Source organism: Mastigoproctus giganteus, chromosome 14 (genome assembly GCF_048544385.1).
Source record: "Mastigoproctus giganteus isolate SK-2022 chromosome 14, ASM4854438v1, whole genome shotgun sequence".
NCBI classification, from domain to species: domain Eukaryota; kingdom Metazoa; phylum Arthropoda; class Arachnida; order Uropygi; family Thelyphonidae; genus Mastigoproctus; species Mastigoproctus giganteus.
This window is the reverse complement of record NC_143588.1, coordinates 38,417-55,382: the sequence shown is the minus strand read 5'-3', so window position 1 is coordinate 55,382 and position 16,966 is coordinate 38,417. Positions and strand designations below refer to the sequence as shown.

The following is a 16,966-nucleotide window of genomic DNA, read 5'->3' as shown; positions in this document are numbered from 1 at the left end:
GAACAACTTTCTTTCATACATATTTCCTGAAAATTACAATCTACAGAAGTTCAAGTCCAATGTCAACAAATATCTTCTTTCATCATCTCAACCTCTGCAACCCAAGCACGGTACTAAGTACTATAGGTTCTAATACCTCTCGTCTTTGGGGTTCACATAAAAAAAAAATGGTACAAGAAAGCCTATGGCTTCTGCTGCACCAGCCAAAAAAAACTCAAATAAAACAATGATAAAAAATAATAAAACAAAACTAAAAAAATAAATAATAATAATAAAAGAAAAGGAAATTAAACCTATCATCCTATGTGTTTCTCTCACCCGAAGGTACTATCCAGATGACCTTTGAATTTCCCCAAATTGTCAGCCTCTACTACCCATGTAGGCAACTTATTCCAATAATTTATAACTCGCTGGCTAAAATAAAACTTCCTGCAGTCCAATCTGAACATTTCCCCCTGTAATTTGAATTTACAGGGGGAAATGTATAATCTTGAAAATTTCACCCATATTCATTTTACTAATGCCTCTCAGAGCCTTAAACACCTCACTCAAACTCCTCTAAGGTGTCTAGTTTCCAAACTCTGCAACCCACATATTCGATGTCTTTCTTAATAAGGATGCCCTTTTGCCGATCTCACCAGGCGAGTTACCCGTCTTTGCACCCTTTCAAGAAGCTTGATGTCTTTCTTTAATTACAGCCTCCATACTTTAATACAGTATTCCCAGTGTTGTCTAACAAAAGCCTTATATAATGGAATTATCACGTCCTTATCTCTACTTGCAAAAGTTCGATAGACCATCGATAGGACACCATGGGCCTTCCTTGCAACCTGTTTACAATGCTCAGAGAATTTCATGTCTCACCATATCATAATGCCCAAATCCCTTTCCTCCAGTACTGGGTCCAAGTGAATACATTATTTTTGGATTACTGTTTCCCAGGTGTAATACCTTACACTTTGTTGGATTAAAGCATAGCTGCCATTTATCTGACCATTCCTGAAGTCTATCTAGGTCTCTCTCTCTCTCTCTCTGAAGAAGCTCAGCTTGACAGTGACCATTAACTACTCTACCAATTTTAATATCTGCAAGTTTAGACATCACGCCCTCTACCCCTTCATCAATGTTGTTTATGAAAATTAAAAACAACAGTGGTCCTAATACTGATCCTTGGGGAACCCCACTTCTTACATCAGCCCAATCTGTGGAATTGCCATTTATCACAACCCTCTGCTTCCTGCCCTGAAACCAACCTGCTATCCATCTGAGGATTTTCCTAGCGATTCCAACCTGTTCCAGCTTATAAAGCAACTGCTCATGTGGGACTGAGTCAAAAGCTTTGCTGAAATCTAAATAAACAATGTCGAAATTTTTCCCTAAATCCAGCTCGTGAGTGACCCTTTCAAGATAGCGAACCAGATTTATTAAACATGATTTTCCGTTTACAAAACTATGCTGAGTATCCTTGAGAATTTCAATTCGATCCAAATGATCCTGAATTCCACCCTTGATCATTGCCTCCATGATTTTCCCTACCACTGAAGTCAGACTGACAGGTCGATAATTTCCCACTTCTCTCTTAGAGCCACCCTTATGTGTGGGAGATACATTGGCACTTTTCCAATCCAATGGAATCTCTCAGAGTCTAGTGATGCTCGCATAATTAGCCTCAATGGTTCAATGCACTCAATTGCTGCCTCCCTTAAGATTATAGGGTATATTCCGTCAACTCCAGGAGCCTTACTGGCCTGTAGGCTCGAAAGGTTTTCATTAAATAATCTCGCAAAATTTCAGTATCATTAATTACATATTTTTCAACTTCGCTCCCACAATTTCCCATTGCCACCAAATGTTTTTCATTTGTAAATATCGAAAAATAACGGTTGAGTTCATCTGCAACGGCAGCTGGTGTATTTAATACTATCCCCTTTCCCTTACAGAAAGGTCCGATTGGTTTGTCCTGCTCTTCTTGGCATTTATATATGTGAAGAATTCCTTACACCCCGCCCCCCCCATTTTTTGCTCTGTTTTCTAGTGATTTCTCATAAACTGCCTTTGCCTGTCGAACCATTTCTGTGGCTCTATTACAGATCATCTTGTAGATGTTATAAGCTTCGGTAACTCTGTAACCTTTCCATGCCACCTTTTTCTGCCCAAGTAATGTGGCAACTTCACTATTCATTCAACTCGGAACCCTCCTCGTGTAGTATTTTTTTTTTAATGGTAAATACGCATTCAGGGAATCCGTGATTAATGTTTTAAAAGCATACCACAATTGAATTGTATTCATTCTTTGTGCGATATCTAGCCAGTTAATAGAGGCCATGTAGTACCTTAAGGCATAATTTCCTTTCTTGAAATTAAAGCCCATTCCTTTGTTTTTTACTACTGCTACTTCTCATCATCATCCACCATGATCACTCCTGCTACTGGTTCCTCTATTGTCAGCCCTCTTATGTCATCTGATTCATGGGTGATGATGAGGTCTAGGATATTCTTTTCTCTAGTACTTTCCCTGATATGTTGATACAAATAACAGTCATCTAGTTGATTTAAAATTTTGTTTCCCATGTTGAATTTCCTTTCCATTTACTCCAATCAATTAGAGGCAAATTGAAATCACCCATAATAAGACATTAATGCTTATTTGCCCATTCCATTTGCATGTAGATGCTTTCGTCATAATCTTCACAATCACCTGGTCTGTAGATTACTCTTACTCGCATTATACCTTTGTTTCCAACTATCTCACATCATACAGATTCTATAGTAGTATGTGAAATGTCTGAATCCGGGTAAGCTATCGTCACACTCAGGCTGCTTCTGATAAGAAGCATTACCTCACCACCCCTTCTATCTACCCTATGCTTCTTAAATACATTATACAAGCCGTACTGATTCTCATCATCCCCAATTTCTGGGTGGCACCACGTCTCCATAAGCTGTATTATGTCCACGTTACTTGTTTTAACCAGCAATTCGAATTCGCTCATTAAATTGACGACATTTCTAACGTTACTATATAAACAATTAGGACTTACTGTTCTTGTATATTTAACTATCCTAACACAACCCTTGTAGTCTTTTAGGCTCTCTTCCCTGGCATTAGCTACCCACTCACTTGAAACGTTTCTGCCCCCAGAACATCTAGATAATGTCAAGTTGGGGTAACAGATAAGAACTCTTGAGGTATGTGCAAGAGTTACTTTGACCAGTATTATCAGATAAACGTGTATCAGTATTACCCACACACCCCCCCCCCCCTAAATAGCCGTTTCCCTGAACCTTTAAGGTATCCTCAATAATACTGGCAAAAACGTTTGCACAACCTTTGTTTAAGTGTATCCCGTCTCTAAAAAACAAATTCCTGCTACCTACAAGTGTGGGCCATGCTGATAGAAATTCCCCCCCTAAAGCCTTGCAGTGTTCTTCAAGTCTTGAGTTAATCCACAAGGCTTTTAACATATAATCCCTCCTATCGTGTCTGGGCAGAATTGCAGACACATAGACATTGTGGCCTAGCTTGCGAGGCAAAGGAACTTGAGTGAATATGAAATTACTAAAGATCAAGTGTTGAAAGATATTTTCATTTTGTGTATTAATAAAGTTAAAGGAAAATTTACAACTAATTGGATTTTACAAATGTGTGGACATATCCACAGGGTATTGTTAAATAGTGGTAGGCTGTTTATTAACTGGGACTCCTGCTTGGTGTGGGAACAGTAGCCCAATATTGTGTTTAGCCTACAAACACAACCTGTTGTGTTTGTGTTAGGAACGAAGCCCGTGGACACTAGTGCACAGGGTCACTCATTTAAGGGACGTTCCAAAATATTGGAGCCTGCTAAGTGTATCAATTGTTGGCATAAGAAAAGCTCTGCTGGGCATAAATATACAATGCATAGTGCAGTAAATATACAATGCCCTGAATATGTTCATTGGAACAAATTAAGAAAATGATTGATTAAGTAAAGTTATAAATACGTTTATATTAAAGATTTTACAAATAAATGCTCACCGGGCAAAAGATGTGGCATCTCAGGTATGTAGGGTGGGTGGAGGAGGGCTCTTATGACATTCTTGTGCAGGAACCCTATACTTTTAAAGGGAAAGTGAGGGGATATCCGGTAATACAGAATCATACAAAGTGGAGACATGCCTCTTACTGCTGCAATAGTTATTAATCCACGATTAGTCACCATGATTAGAACCTTGTGTTTTGATTGTGGGTCATGTTGGGAAATAATGACACCTACTGGTTCTGTGTGCCTGGTGTCCCTTTACTGGAGTATAGTGATATTATTTACCCGTATATACAATATTTGTAAAAAGTGGAGGGTATCCTGCACGGGAAGCCTCTGATCTTTATGGCATATGCAAACACTGGCTCCACATTCTGGGGAGCTGGGAATACCGATGAAAGTGGACAGGAGAGTGAGGATTTCCTTTGCTCTGTTGAGTGGAGCATCATCAATGATCCATGCCAGCTTCCTGCCTTCTCCCTGCGTGGCAAATCTTACATTGATATTACTGTTTTTTCCAGTGGTATTACAGGTAATATTCATAATTGGAAGGTTCATGGTGCGTTAACTACAAGTGACCACAAAATATTTCTTTTGATTATTGTGGGGCTGGGGTGCCTCGTGCTTGTCTGGATCTATAATATTAGATCTATGAACTGGGATAGATTTGATAACTATATTGAGGATCAAATCAGTGGCATTGGTGACTGGGCACTGTGTGGCCCAAATGGTGGAAATCCTAACTAACATTTTAAAGTCAGCAAGTCAAAAATTTATGACTAGAAAAAATAAGTGTTTTAAATCTCTCCAGTGGTAGAATTCATATTTAGATGAATGAAAACGCGGGGTGAGATCTGTTATGAAAAATTTTCAGAGGGCAAGACGAATGGCTAATCCTGCTTTACTCATGGAATTAAACCAAAGCTATAGAGTTGAAAAGAATGAATACTCACCAAAGATTAAACATAAGTGACTTGCATGGCAATCATTTGTTGAACAGTTAAATGCAGACCCCTGGGGTCCAGTCTACAGGGTTATCACTGAGAAGTTAGTATTAGATAATATTGCTTATTCTGTACTGGATGGGAACCAGGAGGATACAGTGACCTGTGGGGTCAGTTGGTCCGGCAGGTCTTGTTTTGAATTGTTTTTAAAAGATAATAAGGAGGTAAACACTGACTTGCAGAAATCCATTCAGGTAGAGAATCAGGAATATATCTCTAATGAGAGAGAGTCTCTGTTTACTCAAACCGAATTAGATGCTGCTGTTAATAGGTTAAGGGATGGGAGGCTGCGGTACTGCCTCTACTACCACTTTACTGAGACATGTAAAATATTTTTGTTCTATATTCCCTGATATAATGTTAGATCTTTACAATACATGCTTACTAGAAGGAGTTTTTCCAAAATTGTGGAAACTGCAGTGCTAAGAGTGATCCTGAAGAACCCAGAGAAGTCCTTGAGTGAGCGAACATCATATCACCCAATTGCTTTGCTTACAATCTTGGGAAAAATTTTTGACAGGCTGATAATTTACAGGTATCAGTTTAAATAAAATTTACATCTTTCTACAAGTAAACAATATAGTTTTAAGAAGGGCCTCTCAACCAAAAATGTGATTCATAAACTTATTATGATTGTACAGGGAGAATCAAGGCAATATATCCTTGGTTTGTTTGTGGACTTTAGGTGTGCGTTTGATGCCCTGTGGTGGGGTAGCATCCTCTGAAGGGCAGGAACTGCCCTCTCCCAGGAACATATAACATCTTGCGGGATTACTTTTCAGACTGCAGTGTAATTGTTTGGTCCTCTCTCGAGATTTTTCAGGTCAAATGGAGATGCTCGCAGGGGTCGATCATTGACCCTTTCATGTGGAACATGGTTTTAGATGAATTTTTAGAGTGTGATGGGAGACTGAGAGGCCATCTCCTAAGCTGATGATTGAGCTTTGGTGGTTCCCGGTTACTCCAGGAGAGATATTGAAGACAGGGCCAGTGCTCTGTTACAGGATCTGTTGGATTGGAGTACCTGGCACAAGCTTAATATTTCTAAAGACAAAACTGTTACTATGTTGCTGAAGGGAAAGCTTAGCAGGACGAGACCACCTGTTGTTCATAGCTGAGGTGTCTCTTTGAGGAATGTGCATACCGTCAGGAATAAAAGGACGATCATTAAATGAGTTGTATTTGTCCCCATTATCATATATGCTGCTGGAGCTTGGTATCATAAAGTGATTAATGTTGCCGACCATGCTAGCCGGGTGGGTAAAGTGCCTGGCAACCCAAAGGTCGCAGTTTAAAATTCCGCCTCAGGCTTGGATCAGAGTAGAAAATACAAAAAAACTTTGGGAGGTGCATTACGGCCACAGAAGCCGATGTGCCAACAGCTTACAAAAAAAAGTGATTGATGTTGTAATTAGAAAGTATTTAATGTCTGCCCAAAGGTTTGCTCTTCTAGGTGTCACCAGGGCCTGCTACTCTACTGTCGCTCTGAATGCAATATCTGGGATGATGCCTGCGGATTTATTGGTAATCCATTCGGCTTGAGGTACTGTTATTTGGTTATTTTATTTTTATTTTAGGTATTTGGTCATGCCCGGGGGGTGTGGAATGGTGCTTGAGGGGCAGCTGCTTGCGGTCAAGAGACGGTGGATACATGATGAGTTAATGAATATTTGGCAAACGAGATGGAAAGACTGGTAACCTATGTTTTTATTCCCTCCATATCCTCATGAATTGTAAATGAAGATCGTGGATGCAGTTCAACTGGAGTGCTGGTTTCCTGCTGACTGGGCATGGCTTAATGTCTAGGCTGAGTCAGTTTGGTTTGGTCCCTTCTGGCTTGTGCTTCTGTGAGGTGATGGAGACTGCCCCTTCATCTCATGCTCTATTGTCCCTATTATGAAGATCTGTGCATCACACTTGAACGGGAGACCTTTTATTTGGATTTGGATACTTTGCTGGATTTGTTTGTAAGTCGAGTGTCCTTTAAATGTTTCTTAACTTTTGTTAATAATGTGTTTAAAAGGAGGGCCATGTTGTTAAGTGATAGTAGAGGTATTTCGTCACAAGGTATAGGAATAGCAGCCGAAGGCACTGGATAACACAATGTGCTATTCAGTGCCGACAGGTTAATATAGTGGCTGTTTTCATAGTGCATATTATGGGAAATGTTATTGATATTGAACCAACTTTTAATTGGAAATTTTAGAAAGATTTATTATTTTTTTTGTTTTTTTATATATTTTTATTTTATTTATTATTATCATGTTGATTATGAATACATACTTTTAAACCAAAGGCTGTATACATGGTCTTTCGACCATGAGAATTAGTGGTGAGAATTAATTAAACTCCTTTATGAGCCCTTGAAATTAGCCCATGAGAATATGGGTCTAGGCCCTGGAGGCAAGTATGTGATAAAGTTATGAATATATGTATGTATATGTACATGAATTAAAAACAAATTATCTCATGCTTTGCAAAACGATGGAACCCTAAAATATGAAATGCAATTTTGATTTGACAAATTTGTGACAATAATTTGGTTTTTATCTTTAAGATGTCGTTAAGAAACATCGTAGATACCTTACTACCAAAGCTTTCCACACGTTTGACACTGACATACACAAATGTGTGTTTTAATGTATTGATGTTTTTGGAACACGTCATGTGTCTGCCAAAAACATGGATACATTGAACTGTCCACCACCATTCCCTTACAGTGATAGCAAATGTAACACTACACATCTTCCTTCGTTTTTGAGCCAATAATAGAAAAGATAGCGAAGGTGATAATGCCAAGTATTTGCTTAACCAAGACCATCTGAAATCAAATGGATCATTTACAACTTTCAAAGAGAAATAATGTATCCAGAGTTTACCAGCTTTGGCATCCATGCCATGAAAAAATGTTTTTTGTGTATATATATATAAGTATATATATCAGTAATTTTATTTTACTGAATGCATTATGTGTAATGCATAATGCATTACCTTACACATAATGTAATGGATTATGCATTACATTATGTGTAAAGAAAACAATGCTGGTATGATGCTGAAATTTGATGACATCCTTTTGAATACGACATGATGAGATGCCCACTGAAAAGCTCTGCTGTAGTCTGTTCAGCATTTAATATTTTTGCATCCTGTTATATCTGCCAGAACACATTCAATTTGCTTTAATTTTCAGAATGAAAGCAAATGATGGTTGAAAAGTAAGTCTGGATTTCATAGCTGAAAGTCAATATTTACTTTTTTGGCTGAGCTTTATACAAAAAAATTACAATTTTATCAGAAGTTTAATCATTGTACATAAACATCCTCAACATAAGCAAAAAACAAATGAAACTATGTACCAGGCTATAAACAAAAACCACTAATTGCCCAGAATTTGGTTACTGTTCTGAAAAAATCAAGCATTTAATCTTGTTTCCTTATTTTTATACATTTGTTTATTTACACATTATGGCAAGAACTGAGGTGCAACAACTTCAGCTTTTTGAACACTTATGTGTATAATGCCACATCACTTGTAGTGCCATTTAACGCTTACACTTATCAGAAACAGCAAATATGTTAATCCTACTACATATACGATGAAACCCCGATTGGTCACTTACAGGTAAAAAAATTCTTTAGTTCCTAGGCAACTGGCCAAATAGGAGCTTCTCCAATGTATGATATATTTGTACAATAGATTTGAAAAAAAAAGTACAAATAACAGTGATTTTTCTTATTTAGATATTTTTAAAATTACTCTTCCTGAGTATAAGGCTTATCCAGATTTCTCAGAACTTGCAAAATGTTTGTCTTACCAGCTTTTGTCCCTGTCACGTACATCACTCACTCAAAAATTCCTTTCAGAGAAGAAATGGTAAGAGGTTTGTTCTGTTTAATTATTTAAATATATATATAATTTCTTTATTTTACATGATTAAAACAAACTTCCATAACCTGATATGAATATAAAATGATTGTGAACGGTTGCCATAATAATAGAGAATGACTGGTGAGTTAAGGAGATAGTTAAATGAATACATTTTTCACTCTAGCGATATCGAGTTCTCAAATTCCTTTAATTAATTTATTATAAATTAAAATAGGAGTAAAACAAATATAGGAATAACAAAATACCTAATAAAGTAAGAGTAAGCACCCATGCAAGAGACTAGGTAGTCTGCATAAAGAAGTCAAACACTCATTTCATAAAAGTCAATACAAAGGGTAAAACTGTTAACAACTTCAGCAACTCAGTTTTTTGCTACTTGCTCGTTCCCAATACTCGCAGTTATGCACCCTCCTGCATATCACATTAGAGTTGACAGTATAATTTTTTAGCTACACCTCCATTTACAATGATAAATTTACAGTAAAATGACCTGCATCACATTTTATCATCCAAGTTTCTTCGGACGACTGACTAACTGGTTAAAATAAATTTATTAAAATAAAAATGATATACACATAAGATAAAACAGAAATAAAATAAGATAAAAGTGTAAAAATACAATAAGATAAAAGCGTAAAAATACAATAAGATAAAAGCATTAAAATACATAGTAACTTTCGAAGCAAAGTGCCACTTCATCAGAATGGTGTACTTCAGTATATATTGATGGTTACAATAGCACTAGTCAGGTGCCTCCGTAGCCAGGTGGGAAGGAGCAGCAGCAGTGCGTAGCACATGCTTCTTGATTAGACCGTGGTTCGAGCCCGTCACCACCAAATATGGAGGATGCGGAAAGGTCAGGGAATGACCACCGCATATCCCGGAGCAATATGGCCTTAGTTGCTAATGCTCCTAAAAACCAAACAACAACATCGAGCCCATCACCACCAAATACGGAAGATGCGAAAAGGTCAGGGAATGACCACCGCATATCCTGGAGCAATATGGCCTTAGTTGCTAATGCTCCTAAAAAAAACCAAATAACAACTAGTCAGGTGGGCATGATCATGTATCACGAGTCTGGTGTCAGTAAAGCAGAATTATGTACTAGTGATGATTGCCAGCGCTCATCGCACTGCAATACAGTACATTCTATAATAGGGTGTAAGTGTACTCCCCTCATGCGATTCACAGTACTATTATTGGTGGCTATGTGCAGTGCTTCAAGCCACGAGTGCTGGCAGTAATGACGTGAATAGTTGACAATTTCAATATCCCGTTGGGAATCAAGATTGTGCTGCTCAACCCAATGATGGTCGGCGACTGCGGAGGGTTCGGAATTAGCGGTTAGCAGAACCAGCTCATGCTCAGAAACCAGAACTTTCAGTCTTCTACCTGCCACAATCCAGACACGTAATAAGGTATATGAAACCACTCCGTAGGAAAGGAGAAACAGTTGTTTTCCACTTAGAAATAATAGATTGTAATTTACTCCACGGAAGTTGCACACATCGTATATGATGGAGACACAAAATCCTAACAAGACATTCCGATATGCCTGGATAATAGGGAATGCAGGCGGTAGAGATATATTGATTGATGCCAGGTAGGTTAGATTTTATAACATATTTGTGAGCCTGAAGCTCAAATCTGTCTAGAACATGAGGTGGATAGCCACAATTTGAAAGCTCCCTCCCGCTAATTTTAGAAATTTCCAATTGCTTGTCACCAGTCAAACTAGAGTGTGTCCAAGTGCAGAAGAATAAAGTAACAGCAGTGCTATGTAAATGACCAGGGTCGTGTGCAGAGCTTTAATTGGTAAATTGGCCTGCGCACATTGGCTTCCTAAAAACGGAAGTTACTAAACGCGAATCCACATGTTGGACTAACACACCCAAAAAAAGAAGAGTATTATCAACCTCTAGTTCAATCGTAAACTGAATGACGGGCGACAGGGAATCGAGATATTGCAGCAGCTCAGATTCTGATCCCGGGGTACAATTGCAAAAATATCAACATATGACACCAGAGAGTGATAAGAATAGGTAAGTTCAAGAAAATCTGTCTCAAGTTCCTCCATAGCGATATTGGCAACGATTGGACTAACAGGGGCACCCATCACTGTGCTCTGTATTTGGCAAAACAGAGTCATCGAACATGATCATGCCCCGTTAAACACGGATTGAGAGCGGTACAAATATTTGTAGAGAGCAAGGTTCTATCTCCCAGTGTGGTAGCCCTGCTCAAAAGACTTCTCGCACAGGCAATAGCCTGTTGTACAGGAACAGAAGTGAACAGAGAGAGACCATATCAAAGGAGACCATAACCTTGCTCTCAGAAATAGTGAAATCATTAATAATACTCAGAAAATGCATACTACTGGAAACAGGTTAAACAGTTTTCCCAACAAGGGGTGCTAATAACTTGGCAACATGTTTAGAAAATTGATACGTAGGTGTATGACAACAAGAAACAATGGACTGTAAAGTAGTATCATGTTTACGGATTTTTCGAAGTCCATAAAACTGCTGGAGTCGATAACCTAGTGCATGAAGCTTCCAGTGGACGCCCAGCTGACTTGTGCTATTCTAACCATCAATATATACTGAAGTACACCATTCACAGACTAGCTGATAAAGAAGCACTTTGCTTCGAAAGTTACTATGTATTTTATCGCTTTTATTATATTATATTTTAATACTTTTTTCTTATTGAATTTTAACGCTTTTATCTTATTTTCTTTCTGTTTTATCTTATGTATATATCATTTTTATTTTAATAAATTTGTTTTAACCGGTTAGGCTTCGCAAGAAACTTCAATGATATAATGCAACCCGATGCAGAAGGCTTGTTTTCTACTTCTTCACATTATCTGAGGTATTTGAGGTATTGCTCAAAACATCAAAGGCAGATATTGTGGGGATTTCAGAGACGTGGTGTCACACAGATATAAGAAATGCAGAACTGGAATTTGGGGAGTACAATGTCTACAGAAAGGATAGACAGGATAGGAAGGGAGGAGGGGTTATGCTATTAGTTAAAAAACACATAAAATCCAAGGAAGTGAAGCCAGTCGACATCGCTGGACAGGGCAGTGTCGAGTCAGTTTGGTGTGACATAAGCATTGGGAGATCAAAATTGAGAGTAGGAGTGTGCTATAGGCCTAATGCCTCTCATGAGTATAATAAGAAACTGTTCGGAGAAATAGAGTGGGCCAGTAAATCAGAGAGTCTTATAATGGGGGATTTTAATTTCCCAGATATTGACTGGAATTTGGGGGCTGGTCACTCACACAGTAGCAAGGCTTTTGTGGATTTATTGGATGATTGTTTTCTACATCAGCATGTTCGGGAGGCAACTAGAGGGAGTAATACTCTTGATTTGATTATCAGTAGTGATTCTTCATGCATTAAGAATCTGCAGATAAATGAACCACTTGGTGGCAGTGATCACAGTGTGTTGAAGTGGGAGTTACTCAAAGAGGTAACTACCATTAGGGGTAAAGGGAAGGGGTATTGCTTTCGTAAAGGCGACTACAATGGACTGAGACAGTATTTAAATTCTATACAGTGGGATCAACTGATGATATTGCCAACAGCAAATTCAAAATGGGAAGCATTCAAAGAACTTATCGTGGAAGCTACTAGGCTTTACATACCAACTAAGAAATATTGTTCAAGGTTTAGGCCTAAATGGTTGTCAGATGAACTAATGAGGCATATGGCAGAGAAGAAAAATGCATGGGAGACATACAAATTAACACGTGACACGGACGCCTATGATAGATACAAGTTGATCTGTAACCAAGTTACAAAGGAGGTTAGGCAGGCGAAGGCAGATTACGAGAGATCCTTGGCAAGGGATGCGAAGAAAAACAGCAAAGAGTTCTTTACTTATGTAAACTCTAGAAGGAAGGGGATGAATCAGATTGGTCCACTTGAGATCGATGGGTCAACTGTTGATGACCCTGCTCGGGTAGCTAACAAACTAAATGAATATTTTGCATCGACATTCACACATGAGGAGTTATTCAGCGAGGGGAATGCCAGAGGTGTATTCAACTCTAGCAGTAAGCTAGAGAATCTTGTAATAACTGAGAGCAAAGTGGAGGAGAAATTGTTGAAGATAAACACAAGAAAGGCACCTGGGGTGGATGGGATCTATCCAGTTATATTAAAGGAGGCAGCAAAGGAGGTAAGCAAACCCTTAGCCATAATTATGAGAGCTTCCTTGGACTCAGGGGAGGTACCCATTGACTGGAGATGTGCAAATGTGACCCCAATTCACAAAGGGGAATCAAAGGCTGACACAAGTAATTATAGACCTGTGAGTTTAACTTCTGATCCCGGAAAATTAATGGAGGCACTGGTGAAAGAAGCACTGCAGGATCATCTAGACAAGACTTCAGTTATAGCTAGGACACACCATGGTTTTGTTAAGGGGAAGTCTTGCCTGACCAATTTGATTGGATACTATGATGCAGTCACAAAAGAACTGGATGCAGGGAATAACTTTGATATTATATACTTGGATCTTAGAAAGGCTTTTGATACTGTTGCACATGGAAGACTGCTGCACAAATTGGAGCAGTGTGGCATTGGAGGCAAGTTGCTGCTATGGATAAAGGGGTGGTTGAGGGGGAGAAGACAGAGAGTGGTAATCAATGGACACTGCTCATTGTGGACTAATGTTATTAGTGGAGTCCCTCAGGGTTCAGTATTGGGGCCTTTATTGTTTTCTGTATTTATAAATGATATTGATGATGGTATATCAGGCTTAATGTCCAAGTTTGCAGACGATACGAAGGTTGGCAGGGTTGTCAAGGACACTACTGACACTATGCTGCTGCAACAGGATTTGGAAAGGTTGAGCAGATGGGCTTCGAGGTGGCAAATGAAGTTTAACATTGACAAATGTAAAGTACTACATATGGGAAACAGCAACCCCAGAGCAACGTATCAACTCTGTGGTACTACACTGACAGTGGTAGAGAATGAAAGGGACCTGGGGGTGGTTGTGCAGGCAGATATGAAGTTCTCTGAGCAGTGCAGATGAGCTGCAAGAGTAGCTCATGGTGTATTGTCAATGATATATAGGAATTTTTCTAGCAGGGATAAGGAGGTGATTATTCCCTTGTATAAGGCAATGGTCAGGCCACACCTAGAGTACTGTATACAGGCCTGGAGGCCTCATTTCAGGAAGGATGTAGAGCTGCTGGAACGAGTACAGAGAAGGGCAACTAGATTGGTGAATGGGACAAAGGGGTTCTCTTACGAAGAAAGGCTTAAGTTTTGCAAATTACAGTGTCTGGAAACTAGGCACCAGCGGGGTGATCTGATAGAAGTGTACAAAGCCTTGAATGGTTTGAGCATGCTCAATGCTGATGGGATTCTTCCTCTAGCTCAGAAAAATCACCTGAGAGGGCATAAATTCAAATTGAGGAAAGACAGATGTAGGATAGATGTGCGGAAATTTGCCTTTAGCCAGCGGGTGGTTGGTGGGTGGAACAGACTTCCATCCCTTGTCGTGGAAGTTGATAGCTTAAATAAGTTTAAGGCTCAGCTGGACAGGTATTTCGAACGAACAGAGGGGTGAAGTGGAAGTGGTTATTTTTATTTATTTATGTTACTTTTTTTTTTTTTTTTTTTTTTTTGGCTGATGCTGCATAAGCTTGCTTTCTTGCATCAAATGCCTCTACTAATGCTAATGCTAATGCTAATCTCACATAATCATATTAGGAGAAACAATAAAAATAATTAGCAATGATACACTCATGAATCAAGGCATTATAGCCACCTACTTAATAGCATGTTGGGCTGCCTTTTGACACAAGTGGCATTTGACATTGACTCCAAAAGACTGGAATGCGTCCTCATATATTCTGAATCAGCTAGACAGAATGACATCCTGGAGTTTGGCAATGGAGTAACACCCTCCACTGCCAAATTGTGACACAATCCACTGCATCCTAAAACTATTTGATGGAGGAATTTGGGAGGCAGGAGAGCGCATGATATACATCAGTGTGATTCTCTAACCATTCCTGCTGTCATCTGGGCCGCCATCACCACAGAGCAAAACTCGGACCAAATTTTCACGTAGCAGTGAAGTATTCAGTGGAAATGAAGGGATCCAATGCTCTCCATGAAAACCTTCCCCAAACCATGATACCACTGAGTTGGTCTGTTTTTATCCAAGCAATAGCATTAGTAGAGGCATAAGATGCAAGAAAGCTTATACAGCATCAAAAAAACTTCCCATTTCACCCGTCCATTCCCTCCAAACGTTTTTCCACTCCTTGAATTTATTTAAGCTATCAACTTCCACAACAACAGATGTAAGTTTGTTCCAGCAACCACCAGCTGGCTAAAGGAAAATTTCTGCACATCTACAACTGGCTTTCCTCAATTTCAGTTTGACACCTCATTCAAATCAACTCACAAATGTCTCCCGATGCTGAAACTGACAGAACCTAAGCTTTTCAGTATAAATGCAATCTTTTGTTTCCTTCACCAATCTTGTTGCCCTTCTCTGTACCCATTACAGCAGCTCTACTTCCTTCTTAAAATCAGGTCTGTATGTGTCATAATTCAAAGTGTGGCCTGACCATTGCCTTATAGAAAGTGATAATCACATCCTTCTCCCTTCTAACAAAATTCCTGTATATCGTTGATAAGACCTTGAGCTGCTCCAGCAACCTGTGTGCACTGGCCAGAAAACTTCTTATATCTGCACAATTATCCCCAGGTCTTTTTTATTCTCCACTACCCACAGTGTAGTACCACACAGTTGGTACGTTATCTGGAGTAATTGCTACCCATATAACTGCTAACCTAACCATATATACAGTACTTTGCACTTGTCAATGTTAAACTTCAGTTGCTACCTCAGCCCAACTGCCCAATGTTTCTAGATGGTACACTGCAAGATGGTACTCTTGCAGTGTACCATCATATCCATCATATCTTGCAGTGTTCTATCATATCCATAATTAAAAACACTGCCAACCTTTGTATCATCTGCGAACTTCGACATTAAGCCTGTTAAATCTTCATCAGTATCTGAGAAATATAGAAAGCGACAATGTTCACAACACAACACAACCTGGGAGGGCTCCACCAATAAGATTAATCCACGATAAGCAGTGTCCATTGATTTCCACTGTCTTCTCCCACTCAACCATCCTTTTATTCATAGCAGCAGCTGCTGCTGCTGCTGCTGCTGCTTTTATTCATAGCAGCAGTTTGCCACTAATCTCATACTGCTCATATTTGTACAGCAGCCTTTTATATGCAAAACTATCAAAAGCTTTACTGCATTCCATGTATATAATATGAAAGTATTTTTTGAATCCAGTCCCTTTGTGTCTACGTCATAGTATCTAATGAAATTGGTTAGACAAGACTTACTCTAAACAAACCCGTGCTGGCTCAATTATAATCGGTGTTCTCTAGATGATCCTGCAATGCTTCTCTAGTCACTCCATTTTTTTCATTTTTACAGAAGTTAAACTAACAGGTCTTTAATTATTTGTGTCATGCTTTGATCCCCCTTTGTCATTTGGGGATACAATTGCACATCTACATTGTATTGAGGACTTACCCTGAATTCAAGAAATGGTAAAAAGGGGGTAGCCATTATCAATCCACTGCAGGATGAACCTCCTCAACGATTCATTTTGAGGGAAATAGACCATGATCGGCCATGCTGCTTCAGGTTGGCAAATCACCGTATTTAGCAGTCGAGGGCTTACATCCCAGTCTACTCAAAGAACTCTACTTATGCCGCTACTGCACTTCTGTTCCTGACCACTCGGCTATGGAGGTCTTTACCTAGAAAGCTCTCATAATCACGATTAAAGGTTTGCTTAACTACTTCGTTGACTCCCTTAATGAAATTGGATAGATACCAGGTGCCTTTGTTACATTCAACTTCGACACTTTTTCCGAAAAGTTTCGGGAGGCTGTAAACCCCTGGCTTTTTTGGCTGTGAAGGGCAATAAAGATTATCTCTCTCTCTCTCTCTCTCTCTCTCTCTCTCTCTCTCTC

The 16,966-nt window shown here is 39.1% G+C and overlaps 1 protein-coding gene across 1 annotated transcript in view; it reads left to right on the top strand.

The window, feature by feature from the left end:
• LOC150074941 (nonsense-mediated mRNA decay factor SMG9-like) overlaps window positions 1-16,966 on the top strand; it is a 314,293-nt gene that overhangs the window by 288,910 nt on the left and 8,417 nt on the right. The window contains exon 10 of the mRNA XM_090388997.1: window positions 8,771-8,903. Coding sequence (XP_090245123.1) covers window positions 8,771-8,903 — 133 coding nt within the window. The remainder of the gene's footprint in view (window positions 1-8,770; window positions 8,904-16,966) is intronic.